Here is a 21,419-nt window from a genome sequence, read left to right on the forward strand (position 1 = left end):
CTGGCAAGCCTGTGTCAGTGTGCCTTTTTCATCTGTCGCTTGGTCGAGTCTGCCAGTTGGACTAGACAGTTGAAGTCACACAAGAAAATAAGTCCTTTGTTGCCAGCTTCTCCAAGTTTTAAAGAAGCAGCTAGAAATCCAGGTTTTATATAAAAATTTCCATATTTTAAAATATGTATTCCTAGTTCATATTTGGCTATGTTTGCCAAATGAAACAGTTCTCTGGGTCAGATCAGAGAAAAGAGTTGCTGGTTTCCTGTTGAAGGTTGTCCATCGGTGACTGCTGTAATAGTTTATAGCTAAGCATATAAACTGCATGTACCACCCTGATGGCAATAGGGAGCCATGGTAGCCATGGCTTTAGCAATTAGGTATAAATCATAAATGTGGGGCAAAAAAGTTTTTTAAGTTTACTAATATCACCAAAAGAGCAGATAATTCTACAGATACGTTTTAAAAATCTAAAGTATAGTTTGGAACACTTTTAATCTTTACTACTGTTAATCACATCTTAGTCTAACCTGTATTTTAACTGCAGATCATGATCACAATACACTTTCTGTCCTCCATTTACTTGTCTCTTTTCTATCTCCAATCTTTTCTTAGTTTGAGATATTTAAGATCATAAGATTTACACAGAGATGGAATGAGATAATATATATAATGTGCTTAGAACAATACCTAGCACACAGGAAGAATTCGAAACTTGTAAGCATCTTCTGTTATCGTGAATATTATTTCACTGTCAAAGCCCTCACCAGGCTGATCTACAGTTTGTGGAAAGGTAGGGTTAACTGCCACAACTTGGCTGTTAACAAAACTTCTGCTTACACAATGACTTCTGTTCCTGCCCTCTTTAGGTATCTGTGTCTTAAATTATCCCCCATTAATTTCAGTTCCCCTGAGGCAGCTGAGAATCTTTTTCACATGAGAACAAAGAAAAAGAGAGGTCTCCATAGGGCATTTTGTAGCAAGGGAGATAAAGGGCCTCCTTCTCTCCTTTTCTTCTAGGAGACAGGGGTACTTTTCCACTTTTTTGTTTCTTTGTGAAACTGACTCCTTTTCTCTCCCAAACTAATTACTCCACTGGATAGGTGGGAGTTGAATTTGTACACCATACTACTTATCTAATAATTTTCTGCTACTTGTAATAACTTAATATATAATCCAGTACACCACCTCAGTTATTTTTAAAAGTGCATTATCATTCATTGAAAAGAAGGATATTTTCATATATCTTAAGGGATTAATATACAAAATGTTTAAGAAATTCAATGGCAAGAAAACAAACAGCCTGATTTAAAAATCAGCAAAAAATCTGAAGAGGTATTTCGCAAAAGAAGACATACAACGCCAGGCATGGTAGCTCACACCTGTAATCCCAGTGCTTTGCGAGGATGAGGTGGTCGGATCACCTGAAGTCAGGAGTTTTAGATCAGCCTGGCCAACATGGTGAAAACTCATCTCTACTAAAAATACAAAAATTAGCTGGATGCAGTGGCATATGCCTGTTATCCCAGCTACTCAGGAGACTCATGCACGAGAATCACTTGAACCCAGGAGGTGGAGGCTGCAGTGAGCTGAGATGGTGCCACTGCATTCCAGCCAGAATGAAAGAGCAAGACTCTGTCTCATAAAAAATACAGACATACAAAAGGGCCAACCAATTATGAAAAAATGCTCCAACATCACTAATCATCAGGGAAATGCAAACTAAAACCATGATGAGATATCATTTCCCAACTGTTAGAATGGCTATTGCCAAAAAAGACAGAAGATTATAAGTATTGATGAGGTATACGGAAAAAGAAGACCCTTGCATACTATAGGTGGAAATGTAAACTAGTTTGTGGAAAATAGTGTAGAGGCTCCTCAAAAAAATAAAAAATAGAACTACCATATGACTCAGAAATCCCACTACTGGGTATATATTTAAAGGAAAAGAAGTCAGTATGTTGAAGAGATAGCTACACTCTCATGTTGATTGAAGCGTTATTTACAAAACCCAAGACATGGAATCAGCATGTGTGTCCATCAATGGACAAATGGATAAAGAAAATGTGGTTTATATACAAAATGGAATACTACAGCCTTTAAAAAGGAAAAAATAATCCTGTCACTTGCTACAATATGGAAGAACTTGGAGAACATTATGTTACATGAAATAAGCCAAGCACAGAAAGACAGATACAGCAGGACCTCATTTTTACGAGAAATCCAAAAAAGTCAAACTGGCAGGAACAGGCAGTAGAATGTCGGTTATTAGGGGCTGGGGGCAGATGATGGATGGGGGAAGATTAGGGAGATGTTGATCAAAGGAGACAAAATTTCAGTTATATTTGAGGAGTAAATTCGAGATGATTCACTGTTCAACATAGTGTTTATAGTTAATAACCATGTATTACCATACTTTAAAATTTCTGAAAAAGTAGAGTTTATGTGTTCTCACCACATATAAATGACAAATATAAGGCAATGTATATATTAATTAGCTCAATTTAGTTACTCCACAATGTATACATATTTCAAAACAAGTCATATACCATATATATACAATTTCTATTTGCAAATTAACAAATTTTGAAAAGAAGAATATCTGATCCACAGGTCCATTAAATTAGCAAGTAATGAGTTAATATTAAATAAGGAAGAAATGTTATTGAAATGTTGCTGTCATTCTCTCCTTAAGTAGGGGCCATCAGTAAACAAGTCTCAATCAGTAAACAAGTCTCAGTGCCTGATTCAGTATTCAGTTATTTGAAGCTAAGATTCTGAAATTTCTATCACAGGCACTATAAGCAAATGCCAAACATAGGGAATGTCAATTAGATGGCAGCACAAGGGAAATGACTCCTCAGCCATTCAGGGCTTCACAAAGGAGGATCAAGTCAACAATTTCCCAGCACTCTCAGGGGATATGGAAGGGCTCAGCACAATTCCACTACCTCTTAGGGCTCCTTCCTTAAATTCTGTAATCTGCATCACATCATATTGCAGGGATGTGCTAAGAAACATACAGACATGAACACCTGAACAGGAGGAAGCTAAAGAAAAATAACTTCCATTGTACATATAAAAAGTAACTTCTACTGTATTTTTTACAGTAGAGGTCTATTCTGTCTTCTCTCCTGCTTTAAAAATAATCATTTTCTAATCCAATCAAATGCATTTATGGTAATTTTTTAATTGCATTTTAGGTTTTGGGGTACATGTGAAGAACATGCAAGATTGTTGCATAGGTACACACATGGCAGTGTGATTTGCTGCCTTCCTCCCCTTCACCTATATCTGGCATTTCTTCCCATGCTATCTCTCCCCACCTCCCCACTCCCGTCCCTCCCCCATTTCCCCCCAACAGACCCCAGTGTGTGATGCTCCCCTCCCTATATGGTAATTTTTAAATTAGAAATTGAATTACATTAAAAAACAGAATCCAAGGCTTTTCAATCCCCATATTAGACACAGTGCCTACTGGTATCTGCAAGTTGTGATGCTGTCTAGTTTAACACTTCAACTCAAGGGGAATATTTACTTCGGTGTAGGAGAAAACCACGTATCAATTCTATAGAACCAGTTAAGTAGAATCAAAGAGGTATACCTGCAGGTTTTCAATTTCTTCTTTGTGCTCCCTCTTCAAGTGTAAAATAGCAGCTTGGTATTCTGTAAAATGAAAAAAGAAGCCAGTTATAAAGAAGTACAAAAGTAGGCACAAAATGTATTCTAATGGTCCTCTTCAAAATAAACTAAAATAAATGCCACAATTTGATATTAACCTGACAAGAGATGTTAAAAATTGCTGAAAGACATTACCAATAGTTAAGGATAAAAGGTAAATTCCTTCTTTTCAGCAAACCCTGAATTATGAAAAGTCACAAATTAAGTAGATGGGATAGGGTTAAAAAAAAAAAAAAAAGGATGATGAGTATGTTCCAGATTAACACTGGGTCAGGTGTTATCTTTAAGGAGTTGGAAGTTAAGGCCCCACAGAAGACAAATACAGAGGTCTTAAGAGCAGAAAGGGCAGGAAACAAAAGAAAACTTTCTATGTGAGATCAGAGAACTCTATTTTTAACTCCGCTTCAAAAAAAGAAACAAAAATCTCCATTTGAATGCAAGGCTAAGTAAGCACCCACAGCTGATTTTAATCTTTATCTCAGAAAGTCAATACTATCTGTCATTTGGATGAGAGATTCTTGGGTGAATTGAGGCTGAAAGGACAAAACTAAATTTCTGGTCCAATTTTAATATGATTCTAATCATGTTTATTTCAACAATAAGTCCCAAGTGTACACAAAAACTCCAGCCAGCCACTAAAACTACCATTCTGCTGGCTAAGCATGAAGCTGTTAAGACAACTTTATTTCCAGCAGAAATGCTAAGTGTGTGGGGTCATGGAACTATACAGGCTGCAAAGAACCACAAGGCAAAATGCTATGAGCACACATTTTTGTGAGATAAGCCAATTTTTTACAAATGTGTTTGGGGTCATGAATGTGAGTAAGAAAGGTGTAGTTTTCCTTCTTTTAATTATGTGTGAACGCCAGGCTATTTTTCTAAGTAGATTTCCTAAATCAGGCATGAAAGTTTGAATTTTAATTAAAAAATGGAAAAGGAAATCACTGGCAAAGCCATGCCAGAAGAGGAGTGTTGCTGCTGCTAATTATGGCTATAGACCACTACTGTTGTGAGGAAGGTGCTCCACTGAGCTGTGAATCCATTCGAAAGTTCTGTGGTTTCTAAATCCAAACCATACCTTGAATGGTTTGGTCATGAGTACTTGTCACTATCCCCACCAGCACAACGATAATCCAAGCTACCACCCACTCTCTGCTAGACTAAAGCAGTGTACTTCTGGTAGGTACTTCTACTCTTAGCACCACTGTAATTGATTCTCATCAAAGCTGACTGAGTTATCTACATAGACGTGAACCAGATCATCTCATCCCTGGCTTTTCATGCAATTCGAGTGAAACCAGAGCTCTCTGCTGTAGCCCATAAAAACCTCCATGTCCTGGTTCTTACATCCCTCTTCCTATCATTTCATACCACTCCTTCCCCTTGTTCATTATACTCCAGGTACACTGGCTTTCTTGCCATTCCTTGAACTTGTTCTTTTCTACCTCAAAATCTTTGCTAATATTGAAAACAACAGGAATGACTACTTACATCAGGCATTATTCTAAGTACTTTGTATTTATCAACTCATTTCATCCCCGCAATAACCCTATGATGTAGGTACTTTTATTATCTCTATTATTGATGAAGACAGTAACAGATATTAAATAGCTTGATCAAGGAAGTAGAATAATTTTCAGAGCCAGAAAACATGCTTAATTTAATGGGTGAATGTATAAACAAATGATGGTATGTCCATATAATGAAATACTATTCAACAATAAAGAGGAATATATGCATCAACATGAAAGAATCTTTTTTTCTTTTTTTGAGATGAGATTCACTCATGTCAGCCAGGTTGAAGTGCAATGGCACAGTCTTGGCTCACTGCAACCTCCACCTCTCAGATTCAAGCAATTCTCCTGCCTCAGCCTCCCAAGTAGCTGGGATTACAGGTGCCCACCATCAGGCCTGGCTAATTTTTGTATTTTTAGTATAGACAGGGTTTCACCATGTTGGTCAGGCTGCTTTCGAACTCCTGACCTCAGGTGATCCACCCTCTTAAGCCTCTCAAAGTGCCTGGCCAATGTGGAGAAATCTTAAAGGCATTATGCAGAGTGAAAGCAGTCAGTCTCAGAAAGCCAACCACTATACAACTGCATTTATATGACATCTGGAAAAGACAAAACTAGAGAGATGAAGAACAGTTCAGAGTAGTAGTTGCTAGAGGTTAGAGATGGGCATTCAGGGAGGGGGTTGACTACAAAGTGGCAGCAAGCAAAGGAATTTTAGGGGTAATGATATTAGATATTATTCTCTATCCTGATTATGGAGGTTGTTACATGAATCCATATATGTTGAGTGTTAAAATTCAAGAAACAGTACACCAAAAAAAGTATGGTAATTTGTTTTAAATCTGACATCAAATATTATACTGGTAAATGTTTTCTCTATGAGATTCAGCATTACACAAGGATATCTGCTACCATCGTTTATATTTATCATTTTTCTCGGGCTACTAGCAGATGTAATAGGATACGCAAAAAGACTAACAAGATAGAATAGAGAGTCTAGAAAGATACCATTAATTTATGGTTCCTTTATTTATGACAGAAGTAGTACTGAAGATCATTACTTAAAGAATGATCTTTTCAATAACTATTGGCTGGGAAAAAAATAATATTCTGCCTATTTCTTATGGAAAAAGACAAAACTGGATCCTAACCTTATACTATACAATAATCTATTTGAAGTCGTGTAAGTGCTCAACTGTAAAAAGCAAAATTGTAAATATTTTATTAGATAATATAGCATATTTTATAACATCAGATAGAAAAAGGATTTCTTAATATTTACAAAGCAATATATATAAAGAAAAAAACTTGATAAATTTGACTGCATTAAAATTAAGAACTTCTTTTTCTTAAAATATATCATAGAGAAACAGACTGACAATAGATCAATCTGTTATCAATAGAGATAATATTCCCCACAGAGTGGGAGAATATACTTGTAGCATAATCCACAAATATCTAGTATAAATATATAAATAAATCCTATAAAACTATAGAAAATTAAGCTCATGTGAAAACTGGGCAAAAAACATCAACAGGCACTTTAAAAAGATAATATACAAATAATAACTATGTTAAAAGGTGCTCCTTCTTATTAATCAGGAATACTTAAGGTCTGAAAACAGAGCATTGGTGAAGATCTGGAACAATGCAAACTTTCACACGCTTACAGTAGGAGTTCAAATTGAGACAATCACTATGAACAATTATATTTTCTAATAAAGTTGAAGATATTCATGCTTCCTTAACCAACAATCCTAACCTTAGGCATGTATAAATGACAAAACTATGAAGAAAAGCAACCTTTCTGCCATTGGACGGCACAAAAGAAAGCACTGTCTGTCTTCCCACTGCTGTCATGTCTCAGCCAGAGTCCTTCAAAGAGCCCTAACGCTGTGGAAGCTCCTCATCAGAGGGCTGAGCTTTGAAACCACCGTTAAGAGGCTCAGGAGACATTTTGTGCAATGGGGAATGCTGAAGAACTGTGTAGTAATGAGATATCCAAACACCAAGGGCTCCAGGGACTTTGGGTTGTCACCTATGCCACTGTGGAGGAGGTAGATGCAGCCTTGAATGCAAGGTCATACAAGGTGGATGGAAGAGTAGTGGAACCAAAGAGAGCTGTCTCAAGATTCCCAAAGACCAGGTGCCCACTTATCTGTGAAAAAGATAATTTGACGATAGCATTAAAGAAGACACTGAAGAACATCACCTAAGATTTTGAACAGTATAGAAAAACTGAAGTGATTGAAATCATGACTGCTCAAGGCAGTGTCAAGAAAGGGGACTTTGCCTCTGTAGCCTTTGACAACCATGACTCTGTGGATAAGACTGTCATTCAGAAATACTATACTGTAAATGACCACAACTGTGAAGGCAAGAAAGCCCTGTCAAAGCACTGAATAGCTAGCGCTTCATCCAGCCAAAAGATGTCAAGGCAGTTCTGGAAACTCTCATGGTAGCCATAAAGGTTGTTTTGGTGGGAATGACACCTTTGGTTGTGGAGGAAACTTCAGCAGTCATAGTGACTTTAGTGGTAGCTGTGGTGGTGGAGGATATGGTAGCAGTGGAGATGGCTATAGTGAATTTGGTAATGATGGAAGCAATTTTGGAGGTGGTGGAAGCTACAATGATTTTGGCAATTAAAATGATCAGTCTTCAAATTTTTGATCCATGAAGGGAAAAACTTTGGAGGCAAAAGCTCTGGCCCCTATGATGGTCGCTTTGATATTGGAAGCCAATACCTCGCCAAACCACAAAACCAAGGAGGCTATAGGGGTAGCACTAACTATGGCGCTGGCAGAAGATTTTAATTACTGCCAGGAAACAAAGCTTAGCAAGAGAGTAGAGCCAGAGAAGTGACAGGGAAGCTGTAGGTTCCAACAGATTTGTGAACTCAGTGAAGCACAGTGGTGGCAGGGCCTGGCTGCTACAAAGAAGACATGCTTTATACAGTACACCTGTGTATGGGCAAAAGACTTAAGGACTGTATTTGTGATTAGTTGTATAACAGGTTATTTTAATTTCTGTAGTATAAAGCAGTCCAACAAAGGGTTTTAATATAGTGGGGGTTTCTTGCACCCATGCTATGAATTGTGAAATGTGATAGTCTGATCATGAAGCAGAATAAATGTGTCTTTTATTTTAAAAAAGAAAGAAAAGCAAGTAATAATATTAATAAAAGTCAGAAGAATGGTGGTTTCCAGGAGAAGACAAACTGAGCTGGGTTGTGATTGGGCAAGGAGGTATTGTATAGATATTAAATGAAAAATTATTCTTTAAATTGGAAATGTTTTATGAAATTTTCTTTATGCATATCTAACATTAAGATAAAAAAAAGCTTTGCTTTTGAAAATTGGTTACATTAGTTTTCTCAAATATCAATATAGGCAAAAGAGAATATCTGGATTCATAAAATAAGAAGCACAAAATGATTTAGTAAGTTTGAATCTTGTGTAAATGTTGAGTCCTAGCCCAGGTCTTGATAAATATCTAAACCCTAACGAATTCTAAGCTTCTACAAAGTAGTCAAAGGAAGGGTAGTTAAACCAAGCTCCTTGTGAAATTGATGTCCCTTGAGAATAGCATTACATTCTAAATAGAAATTACACAAACTATGTTTTGAAATGACTCATTTTGTGTAAACTGTACCTATATGGGTGTGACAGATATTGTTATGACTAATTCATTAACCAATCAATGAAGAACACTACTGCAGAACTAACACCTAGGAAGCATGATTCATCTCCTCCTTACAAATATTTTTACCAAGAGTCCTAGTGTGACAGGTGGCAGGAAAACACACTCCCATCGCAACAAAGATGACAAAGTCCCAGAGCAGCATGTAGAAGGAGGAAGCTAATGTCTTTATTGCTGGCATTGGTGAATGCTCACTTTGAGAGTTCATAAGAGGGGAGTAAGAGAATATAAAGGTTATAAAATAAAGTCCATGAGTCAAAGCTTAGTTAGTGGTTTCTCAATGTGCCTTGCTAGTAGCAGCCTCCTGCCCTGAAACGCTTCTTGAGGCTTGCAAATACCTTAGAGCAGGCGTCCCCAAAATATGGCCCATGGGCCGCATGCGGCCCCCTGAGGCCATTTATCCGGCCCCCCGCGGAACTTCAGGAAGGGGCACCTCTTTCATTGGTGGTCAGTGAGAGGAGCACAGTATGTGGCGGCCCTCCAATGGTGTGAGGGACAGTGAACTGGCCCACTGTGTAAAAAGTTTGGGGACACCTGCCTTAGAGTGTGTGAAGATGGGAGGCACAGGTGTCAATTCCTGTGAATTGACAAGGATGCATGTATTTGTTAAAATACAAATACACAAATATTGAAAAATTGACAAGGATGTGTGTATTTGTTAAAATACAAATGCACGCATCCTTGTCAATTTTTCAATATTTGTGAAAGACCAAGGATGCGTGTATTTGTTAAAAAGAGAACTTGACTCTAGTATTGGTATTCAGTACCTCTGTGACCTTATAAATGTGTGAAAAGGAGGAACACAGATTTTAAATTTCAGGGCTTGAAAAGGGCAGACTCATTTGAAGTCACATTAGACCCTAATGGAAGTTAATAAATGAATTTAAATAATATAGCCCACATAAAACAAGCGTAAAGAATGTCTTTTTTAAAAACAGTAATACAGTCCATGAAAGACAGAGAAAAGAGTAAGGCTCCTAAATGGCAGGATTCAACATTTTGGAGGAAAAAAAATAAAAACTTTCTCTGCAGAAATAAAGCTCTTAGTCTAGTATTTGGGCTAACTGGTTCCTTCCCTTTATGCTGCACAAACCTTTGTTTGATCAGTTCACAATAACAAGACATCCTTTCTGCCAGGTGTCATTACAAGGTTTGTGCCCTCCAATTTGTGAAAAGTAGAATTAAAGATGATTTCACAAACACAGAAGGCATGTAGTAGTCCATCACTTATTAAATGAGCTTATCTAATTATATGTGGGTACAGGTAACATTATTGAGGGTTATTTTTCAGGAACAGTTTCAAGCACTTTATGCAGATTAACTCCTGCTATCCTCACATCAAATTTACAAGGTAGATCCTATCATATCAAGACTTATTTTACAGATGAGAACACCTCAGGTTGAACAACTTTTCTAAAACCACATGCTAGTCAGTGCCAACAACATTCAGACCCAAAGAACCTGTGCTGGCTCTGCAGTTTCTGTTTGTTCCCTTGTTTTTGTTTCTGTTACTGTTGTTCTTGTGGTTGCATAAGCAGCAGATGCAAACAAAACTCAAAACCTCTATAAAGTGAAAAGTTGCTTGCTTCATCCTATTACTAGAGAAAACTTTTTTCATAACTCTTTAAAAGGAGAACGCTGATTTTTAATCACGGGGAGGTTTGATGAGCCAGGGGTCAGAGTGAATGGTGTGAATTTCAATGGCTGGTATCAACAAGTTCTGTGATTATGATTAGTTTGTCTTTTCTAAAGGAACTTTGGGGTACATAATCACCAGTTTGTTGTTAAATCTGATTTCCATTCATGCTGTTTCCTACATATATATCCCAGCCTCTCCCTATCACACATGCATATGACATGGGCAAAACTGGATTATGTACAATTAGGGAATTAGAAACGTTCTTATTTCTCAACTGACTGGGAAACACGGATTCCCACCCACAGATCCTGATTTGTCCAGCCTGTGACTCTCATTGGCCTTTACCCACTACCTCACATTGCTATATTTTTAAGTACATACATGACTTAAAGGGGGGAAAAAAACCTTCCTCTAAATTATGCTTGGGTAATAATCAAACGCTTCCTCTGAATTATATTTGGACAATACTCAATCAGTGCTTCCAAAGCTTAGCACACACACCGACAAGGTCACTGTCTGTAGATACCTGAACTTTAAATTTTGACAGATGAATATTTTAATGTATGTTAGGAAAAAATATCAAACTAGCACATAAAACCCATGATTTCACTGATAACGCTTTCAGACAGTGCTGATCAGAGTCTGGTGCCTGGACCAACAGCATCAGCATCACCTGGAAAAATCTTAGAAATGCAAATTCTTTCCTCTACTGTGGATCCATTGACTCAGAATCTCTGAGGATGCTTTACAAAGCCTACCAAGTGATTATGATGCACATCAAATTTGAGAACCATTGCTTTAATAAGGTTTATTTAAGCTAAAAAAGTAAATTGATTAAAATAACAAAGTAGTATAAAATATATATCAAATTTCAAGAAGCTGGTGCATAAAGGATAACATGTGAAAAAATATGGTAATTACTGACAGATAAATACAAATTCAAACTCACTCATTTGTGAGTGAATGTACAAAGCTTCTCCAGCCATTTCTAACATTGACAAAAATGGCAACAGTTCATGTAAGGCAGAGTCACAAGTAATTTACTCCAAACCTAAGAATAAAATCAAATGTAAGCTCTCATATTTAATAAGCTTATGAAAGCAAAGCGTGCATCCTGGCCTGGGTACATTGGCAGTCCCCCGTTTCCTCTCCAGATACTTGTAAACAACGCAGTCCTCAGTAACTGTGCACTCTGAAAAAAGCATAACCAGTTTTGTATCTGCCAGAAGCAGTGGAGGTAGATTCAAAGGCAGTGAAGTAAAGAGAAAAAAAGTCAACAGTTGCTGGCAGAGGTTTTTAACTGGGCATCTCGAGCTAGCAGCTGGTGAGAGACCATTACCTGTAATGTTGATACAACACCTTTTGTCAGTGGGCCTTCAACGATCACACATATGGTAGCAAAAGTACAATAAGAAGTCTATCGCTATTGTTTGATGACTGACTGCTGACAGTTTTTAAGCCTCACCATTCCTCTTCCCCTGTGCCTCACACATCTGGACAATCTGATAGGAAAAGCTTTGACATAGGAGATTTGAACCACATAGCTACGGCCCTTAAGCAAGAATGCTCAGCCCATTACTACCTGCTGAATGCCATAAAAACTCCAAGCAAGTTTTCTTCACTTTCTCTCACAAGTCCTTTTTGGACCAGCTTAAGAGGCCTGTCTTGCTTTCCCTGGAGGTCTCATTATGTGAGTAAATAAACTTTTTCATGCCCTCATGTGTGTGCAAACACATATGCATGTGTGGTCATCAATATTAGCCAGGTGTGGTGGTGTATGCCTGTAATCCCAGCTACTCAGGAGGCTGAAGCAAGAGAATCGCTTAAACGCAGGAGACACAGGTTACGCTGAGCCGAGATCATGCCATTGCACTCCGGCCTGGGCAACAAGAGCAAAACTCCATCTCAGAAAAAAACAAAAATTGGTATCTGAATCATATTTTGGCGGGGGTCGGGGGGGGAGTTCATCCTGCCTCTTCAGAAAGGATGAGGCCATGTAGAAGTTAAGTGAATTATCAGTAAGCCTACTATGTTGTTCAATAACATACAGAAAGGAACCTAGTTTCTATATCAGAAAAATCTAATATTGGACAATAGCTGGGAGAAATCCCATTAATGTAGGAGTTATAACTCTCAACCTCTTTTCAAGACATAAAAGTTTTTTAGGCAGAAATATAAAAATGCCAATATTAAAAGATGGGGGAAAACTTTCGATTCTCCAAGCCCAATAGTTTCTTACCACCATAGTTTGAATGTTTGCGTCCTACTAAAATTCATATGATGGGCGGGGTAGGGTGGCTCATGCCTATAATCCCAGCACTTTGGGAGGCCGAGGCAGGTGAATCACCTGAAGTCAGGAGTTCAATACCAGCCTGGCCAACAGGGTGAAACCTGTCTCTACTACAAATACAAAAATTAGCTGGGTTTGGTAGCTCATACCTATAATCCCAGCTACTTGGGAGGCAGAGGTAGGAGAACTGCTTGAGCCCAGAATGTGGGGGATGCAGTGAGCTGAGATCATACCACTGCACTTCAGCCTGGGAGACAGAGTGAGACTCCATCTCAAAAAAAAATTTATATGTCAAAATCCTACCCACTAAGGTGATGGTATTAGGAAATGGGGACTTTGGGAGGTGATCAGGTACCTTGTCCTATGCACTGTTCATCTGTATCCTTTGTACTATGCTTTCTAATAAACCAGCAAATGTGTTTCCCTGAGCTCTCTGAGAAACTCTAGCAAATTAACCAAACCCAAAGAGGCAGGGTTGTGAGAACCCCAACTTGAAGGCAGAGCCCTCATGCCTAAGATTAGTGCCTGTGATACTGCAAAATATATATTTGGTCCTTGATCCCGTTTCCTGACAATTTGTAAAATCCTTATACTCTCCAAAGTGATGTCTTTGTTTTTTTTATGTTAATGATTGACCAATAACTGGCAGCTTTTAGGTAGCTTCAGGATGGGGGCTGGTCACCTGAAAGACCAAGGCCAAGTCATGATTAGAGGGTTGGCACTTTCAGTCCCACTCCCCAATCTGTCAGGAGGGCAGAGATGCTGAAGGTTGAGTCGCTCACCAATATCCAATGATTTCATCACCCATGGTCCATAATGGAGCTTCCATGAAAACCCAAGAGGACTGGGTTCAGAAACCTGGACTGCTAAACACAAAAAGGTTCCTGGAGGGTAGCACACCCAGGAAGAAATGGAAGCTCTATGCCCCTCCTCCCATACCTTGTCCTATGCATCTCTTCATCTGTATCCTTTGTACTATGCTAATAAACCAGCAAATATGTTCCCCTGAGCTCTTTGAGCAACTATAGCAAATTAATCCAACCCAAAGAGGCAGGGTTGTGAGAACCCCAACTTGGTCAGTCACAAGTTCTGGAGCTCAGACTTGTCACTGGCATCTGAAAGTGGGGCAGTCTTGTGGGACTGAGTTCTCAACTTGTGGGATCTAACACTATCACCAGGTAAACAGTGTCACCATTGAATTGGGGAACATCCAGCTGCTGTTGTCCGCTACGGAACTGACTGCTTGTTTGGGAAAGCCCCCCATCCCCCCACTAGATTTGATCACTATAAGACTCACTATGTGGCCGGGCACAGTGGCTCACGCCTGTAATCCCAGCACTTTGGGAGGCTGAGGTGGGTGGATCACCAAAGATCAGAAGCTTGAGACTAGCCTGACCAACATGGTGAAACCTCGTCTCTACTAAAACACAAAAATCAGCCAGGTGTGGTGGCAGGAGCCTGTAAGACCAGCTACTTAGGAGGCTGAGGGAGGAGAATCACTTGAACCCAGGAAGTGGAGGTTGCAGTGAGCTTAGGTTGTGCCAGGCATTCCAGCCTGAGAGACAAGAGTGAAACTCCATCCCAAAGAAACAAAAAACAAAAAACCAAACCAAGACTTACTATGCTTAGTGGCCTCTTTTGTGGATGTGCTCAGTATCTCTGTAAGCCAGGCACTGAACTAAGCATTATGTATATACAACGAAATAGCATGCATTTCCAACCTTAAAAGGCTTTCAGGGTGTGCATCTTTGAAATGTCTAAGAGCTTCCAGCATTTATATTACAGTTTTAACCCTTTAAACCTTTGTTTTCTTAAAATACTATATTTCATTTGATCATTTTATATGTTGTGAATGACTAGAATTTTGTTTAGCAAATATTCATCTGCTTTTACCTCCCCATTTTGGGGCAGTGAAGAATACTTCCTATGGCTTTAGGCTTGGCCATGTGACTTGTTTTGGCTAGCGGAATATAAACTGAAGTGAGATCAAGAGGGATTTAAATGTAATTGCATAGTTTGACTTGCCTCTAGTACTCCTGCTATTTCATATAAGAAAAACATATCCTGGGTAGCTACTACTCACTCAGCCCGGGTTCCAGAGGAAGATATATGGTTTAGACTTAAACCCTAGCCACAGTCAGCAGTCAAGAACAGCCTGAAAAAGCCCAAACCAGCTCAGCTGAACCACAACTGACCTTTACACCTATACTAACAAATGCTTGTTCTTGAAAGCTGCTTAATTTTAGCATGGTTTGTTACAGAGCATTATTAAAGCAATAGCTGATGAATACACTTTGTAAGTTTTCAGTCAAGTTAACTATTTAGAGACTCACAGCATTTTGGATGCTTCAAACAACTGAGGTGGAGTCTCACCATCTTTTCTCTACACATACACACACAGAAACAGGTTTAAGAGAAGAGGATAAAATGGGAGAAATGAATATGCTTATATTGTTTAATACTCAAAAAATTAGCTCAGGACAGCAATTGAGACTTTATGTTCTGGGGACGATATAAAATATGTACAAAGGTCAGGAAATTCATAACTATGACTCTGACTTTTACCTGTATTGAAAAGGTAAGTATTAAAGGCCTGGAACCATTTGATGGACACCTTGCCATAGAGAAAACTGTAATCAAATCAAATTCTAGCTGCCAATCCTGGGGTAACCTGCTTTCTACCTTGTCCTTTTCTGTTACCCTTATTTTCTGTTCTGTCATAATGGAGATGCTAGGTGGTTTAGAATTCCATCAGTACATGATCCCTAAAACTTACAATCTACTTTCTACTTATGTGGTTTAAAAAAAAACCATAGTCAACAAAAATTAGATGATGGTCAAGAAACAAATCTTCCAGAAATGGCACACACTTAACTAGAATAAAATTTCACCTACAATTGAAAATAACCAACTCCTGTCACTAGGTGGCAGTCACAATAAAGTCATCCCAAGGCAGGAGTGGGAGGGATTGGTTCCAGGACTGGAGGATACTAAAATCTGTGGATGCTCAAGTCCTTATATATAAAATGGTGTAGCATTTGCATATAACCTATGCACATTCTCCTACATACTTTAAATCACCTCTATATTACTTATAAAATAAATATCGAATACAATGTAAATGCTATGTAAATACTTATACTCTTTTTAAATTTGTATGATATTTTGGTATTTTTTTCCAAATGTTTCCAATTTGAGGCTAGTCAGATTTGCAAATGCAGAATCCAAGAATACAGACAACCAATTGTACTTCATATTTAAACTCTAAATTTGCTACCAAGTGCCACAGCAAGGCTTGAAGGGTTTGGTGTGGAGGGGACGCTGGGGAGAGACAAGGATGAGCCAAACTGTGAAACGACAACTTCTCCTTGATTTGAAAAGTGGACTAGCATGGACATGGTAACTAGCTGAGAAATATCAGAACAAATAAGGGATATTTCCAATCTGATGTTACTAAAAAAGTTGAAAGTTTCCCAATAGATCTCCAGTTGTTAAAGTTTCACATTTTTTAGCTCCCTCCTAAGCCTATGTAACAATGAAAAAAAGCAAGTGAGTAAAAAGACACAGTCAAGAACCAAAGCAGAATTACATCTTTGAGAAACAGAAATGGGACAAACCAGTAAGTGGCACTTCAGGCCTGAAGCTCTGGCCTGCTGTGCCCCAGTTACCGTGGCAGGCAGGGAAGGCAGGACATCCTGGAGTCAAGTTACTGTAGAGTACCAGCGGTTGACAGCACTAACGTGGGGCAGGAAGCCAGGGCCAGGCTTGCTGCTTAGAAAAAGAGTCTGAGATGCAGCCATAGTTCCCAGATGGGAAAGGGAAGGTGGAAGAGGTTGTCAATTGCTGCCTGGGGGCCTAAACAGTAGGATAGACACAGTGGCTCAGTGGCTCAGGCCTGTAATCCAGGTGTTTCAGGAGGGAGAAGATGGGAGGATCTCTTGAGGCCAGAAGTTTGATGTGGAAGTGAGCTATGATTGCACCACTGCACTCCAACCTGAGTGACAGAGACCCGGTCTCAAAAACAAACAAACAAAAACACCCCCTAAACCTCAAATCAAATTAAACCCCCAAACCTCAAACCTCAAATCCATCTATCCCTGTCACCAGCCGACTAAATCTGCAACATACACGTATCACCTCAGGCTAGGAAACCCTATACACTATTATAATAGAAACTTGGTCTGCAGGAGTCTTAACAGGTAAGACAACTGTAAAACAAACATGGGTAAAGGGAGTGGAGAGGGAGACTTTAAAAAAAAAAATCACCCTATAGATCATGAGACTTCAAACTTTTAAAACATATGAAGAAATCTAAGCATCAAGATAAGCAACACAATAACTGAAACAAAACATTGCCCGATGCAAATTTAAATATTAAACACATGAAAATATTTTATTAATGTTTAGAGTCCTTACCAAAATAAAAGCAAGAATAACAATCATCAAAAACAATGACAGTAACAACACACTAAAGGATAAGAAACAATAGTAGGTGACTATAAAATTCTGAAATACTAGAAACAAAATGCTGAACAGCCATTGAAATAAAAGATGCAAAAGCTGAATAAACTCAGGTACAGTCAAGGAAGGACTTTGTAAGTAGAAGATACTGAATAATTAACTGAGAATGCAACATGGTACAAAAAAGGATAATAGAAAAAAACAAAAAATGAAGAAACCCTGGCATTGACACAGCAATAGCAAAACAGACCACAAAATAGAGTACAAAAGAAAGTACGTAAATAAAGACAAGTACCAAATGAAAACGTAATATGTGATTTGAGGTTGCATTGAAATTTGTGGGGGAGGCATTGACTATTTTTTAAAGCCACATTTAAGAAAATATTCATACTTCAAAACCATACACAAGAATCACTTCTAGTGATTCAGCTATATTAAAATGTACCAGAATTGTGTCTATTGAAGATGGCAGGAGAAACTGATAAGCCGCATAAATGGAGAAGACATTTGCAAAGTGTATAACCAAGAAAATGTTAGCACTCAGAATAAACAAGTCCTAGAAATAAATAAAAAGGAAAGCAACCATTAGAAAAATGAACAAAAGGAAGTTAAATTTGTGGCAGATAAACTCCAAAAGGCTAATAAACATATAAACATACAAAAGGACACAATCTCACTTGTCCTCAGGAAAGCGCAAATTAAAACTACAGGGGGATGCTATTTCACAGCTATAAGATTTAAAAATAATAATTAGTCTGCTAATACTAACTGCTGCTGAGAATGCCTTAGAATTCCACACAATGTTGATGGAGCATTAATCGCAATAATCGCTTTAGAGAGCACTTTGACAATATCCATCAAATTTAAAGGTGCACATAAGTAAAATCAGAAATTCTACTCTAATGTTGATCCTGTAGGGAAGCATTTACACATGAACACAAATATTAAAAAGAACACTATGGAACCATTGTTTCCAACAGTAAAAAATAGGAATAAACTTAAATTTCCATCACCAGCCATACAGATAAGCAAATGTTAAGACGTGCATTCACTCAGAATGATACTATGCAGATAATGAAATAGAGCTATGCATATGAACACAGATAAATCTAACAAATATTATCTTGAGGGAGAAAGCTGCCAAAATATATACATAGTGGAAGCCATTTTGTAGACTCGTGAAACACATAAAAATCATGTTATCCATTGTTTTGATTTTATACATTTTGGTATAAATATAAAACATGAGATTAAAAACAATTTTACTCAAGGGGATGGGGGAAGGCATATAAAGTCTTCAAATATATTTGTAATGTTTTATTTCCTAAGTTAGGTAGTGAGTATAATCATGAAGTTGAATACAACTAACACACACTTAAAGTATATGAACCAAAAGAAGGTGAGGGAAATGTACTAACAAAATTAATCAATAAAATGGTACGAGATATCCCTCTATCAGAAATTGATAAATCAAGAAAATAAAAACATAATGACTGACAAAATTAACAATCTTGATTGCATATGCCCAGAAGCAACAAAGCAACATGTATCTTTTTCAGTAACATATATTTTCAAAATATATTATTGATATATTTGCAAAAAATTGATTCACAAAGAAAACCTTTAAAATTTTTTCAAATACTGCCACACAGACCATGCAATAGTAATGCTTTCTATAATGATATTAAATTAAAATCCACAATAAAAGGAGAAACTAAAAACAATTAAAAGAAACATTAAAAACCTAGAATTAGCAAATCTAATTCAGCAATTTGTGAAAACCAACCAACCAACCATGCAATCATGTAGGATTTGTTCTAAGAATGTAGGAACTATATATTATCTGAAAATTGATCAATAGTATCTGCCACATTAATACACTAATGGAGAAAATGTATTGTATCCCCAAATCTCAAAATGATACAGAATGACAAAGATAAAGCTCCACACAATTTTTTGATTTTAAAAAGAAAAACAATCCTCTTAGCTAAGTTAGAATAGAAGAGAATCAGATTCAGAATATCTATCAAGAACCTTCAACAAACTTTAAACGTAATGGGAAAACTTCAGGAGGCACGATGAAAAATGCACACCATTACCCATATTTTCCTACATTAACTAGAGGTGTGAGATAATGTGCTAAGAAAAGAGATGTAAGAATTGGAAAAGAAGAGATAAAATAGATAATGTTTAAAATGATATGACTGTCAAAACTTACACTATGACAGCATTTGAATGGAGTTAAAAAAAACCATGCTATATCTTGCTTAGGAATACTCACACATGCGTGCACGCGCACACACACACACACACGCACACACACAGGTTGATTGTAAACAGCACCCCATGGAGTTCTGCATGGTGGTAACCACACACAAATGCTGGGAGAGTTAACCATCTCTGTGGAAAGAGGCAGAGAAACTGAATAAAAAGAGGTAACAAAAGGGGCCTCAACGCTGACTTTAAAAATCTAAAGAAAATATGATAAAATGTTTAAGTAGAGATGATTAATATATAAATGCTAACTCTACTTTTCTGTGTTTGACATTATTTAAGATTCTTCTTTATAAACAAAGAGGGTGTCTGAATTTTCTCTCTCTCTCTCTCTCTCTCTCTCACACACACACACACACGCACACCCACACACACACTTTTCTGTTTATAAGACTAAGTTTAGCCTTATAGTCAGTGAGGAAAAAATTGCCTACCTCAAAAAGAATACATACTCAAACAGTATACAAAGTACTTGTAAGAAAAAGCACATTCTTCATATAATACATATATAATTTTATATAATTATTATATAATGCATATATATAAGCATTAGTTGACTTGACTGAAAATGGTAGGAGAATCTCTGTCTTTAGCTTCTGCTTTGACTCAGTAATTGACAGAGCCCTTTATTTAAAGCTGACAAAATGAACCTCAGAAGAGAGAGGTGAAGGTCAGTCTCTTGAGAGGTAGGTGAAAGTCAGCCAGATTTAACTTGAAGGAAAGTGGAATTTTCTAGTAAACCAGGCCAGACAAGCACCCAGGAGGCCAGGCTACCTGCCCAGGTTTCTAAGGGAGACAGGACACTTGTGTTTCCCACGTGGTGGAAAAGTACTCCAAAGTATAACATATTGCAGCTGTCACTGGGCTTACTGCCTGTAAGAATAAGGTCTTATCTTGTATTGCTTCCACCATTCAAAATTTAAGACCTGAATGTGTGTAGAGTGTGGGGGTGAGGTTATTAAATCTGCATTTCTCAATTCTAACACTAAAAACAAGGGGTCACATCAAGGGTTCTCAGCGCAGAAAAAACAGACAGCTCTCTGGTCTACTAGTCCAGAAGTCTAGCCCATACCTCCACAGGGTGCCAGGAGGGACAGGCTAGACCTATTTTCTAATTTAGAAAATAAAACTACAGGATGCTCAGTTAAATGTGAACTTCAGAATAACAACAGATAATTTTTCCAGTGTGTGTCCCACTCAATATTTGAAATACACTAAGTAATTACTTATTGTTTATCTGAGGTTCACATCTTGTGTTTTATCTGGCCACTCCAGGAATTCTTAAGTATTCTTTGTGGGAACTGTATACAACGGGCCAGGAATTTAAAGAAATTGGAGACTACATATGCACACAGGTGGAAACAGAGCCAACCAGAATCTCGGATGGCCAAAAACACCAGTTCTAAACATTTCAGTTTAACATGTCCTTTTCAAATTGTCTGGGTTTTGTTGTCGCTTTATGGTAGTTGTTTTAGTTTTGTTTTTCCCCAAATAATCTGATCTTTCCTGGATAACTGACTTTCTCATAACTGATACAGTGAGAAATGATCTAGTATTCAAAGTGAATGGGATAAACAATAAAACACCAAATGAAATGGAGACAACACACACACACACACACACACACACGAATATACACAGCACCTGCTGTCCCTTCTTATAAAGGGTTAGAAATACCATAGACAAGAAAATACGAAGAGAAGCACACACTGATTCACAGGCAAAATACAGTTGCTGCTTAAAGCATATATTAACAGGCTTCTGAAAATCAGTCATCCACAGCTCACCACCTTCGATCCCACTACGGTGTTACTAGCACCAAAATCAGGAAAGATGAACTGGATAAACAACCAGCTCATTTGTGAAA

The 21,419-nt window shown here is 37.8% G+C and overlaps 1 protein-coding gene across 4 annotated transcripts in view; it reads right to left on the reverse strand.

The window, feature by feature from the left end:
- Positions 1-21,419, reverse strand: part of FMN1 (formin 1) — a 423,173-nt gene that overhangs the window by 234,465 nt on the left and 167,289 nt on the right. For all 4 annotated transcript variants that reach the window (XM_074394141.1, XM_074394140.1, XM_074394139.1 and 1 more), the window contains one exon: positions 3,599-3,660. In XM_074394141.1, the coding sequence (XP_074250242.1) occupies positions 3,599-3,660 (62 nt within the window). The remainder of the gene's footprint in view (positions 1-3,598; positions 3,661-21,419) is intronic.

The sequence above is a fragment of the Saimiri boliviensis genome, chromosome 2, assembly GCF_048565385.1.
Source record: "Saimiri boliviensis isolate mSaiBol1 chromosome 2, mSaiBol1.pri, whole genome shotgun sequence".
Lineage (NCBI taxonomy): Eukaryota > Metazoa > Chordata > Mammalia > Primates > Cebidae > Saimiri > Saimiri boliviensis.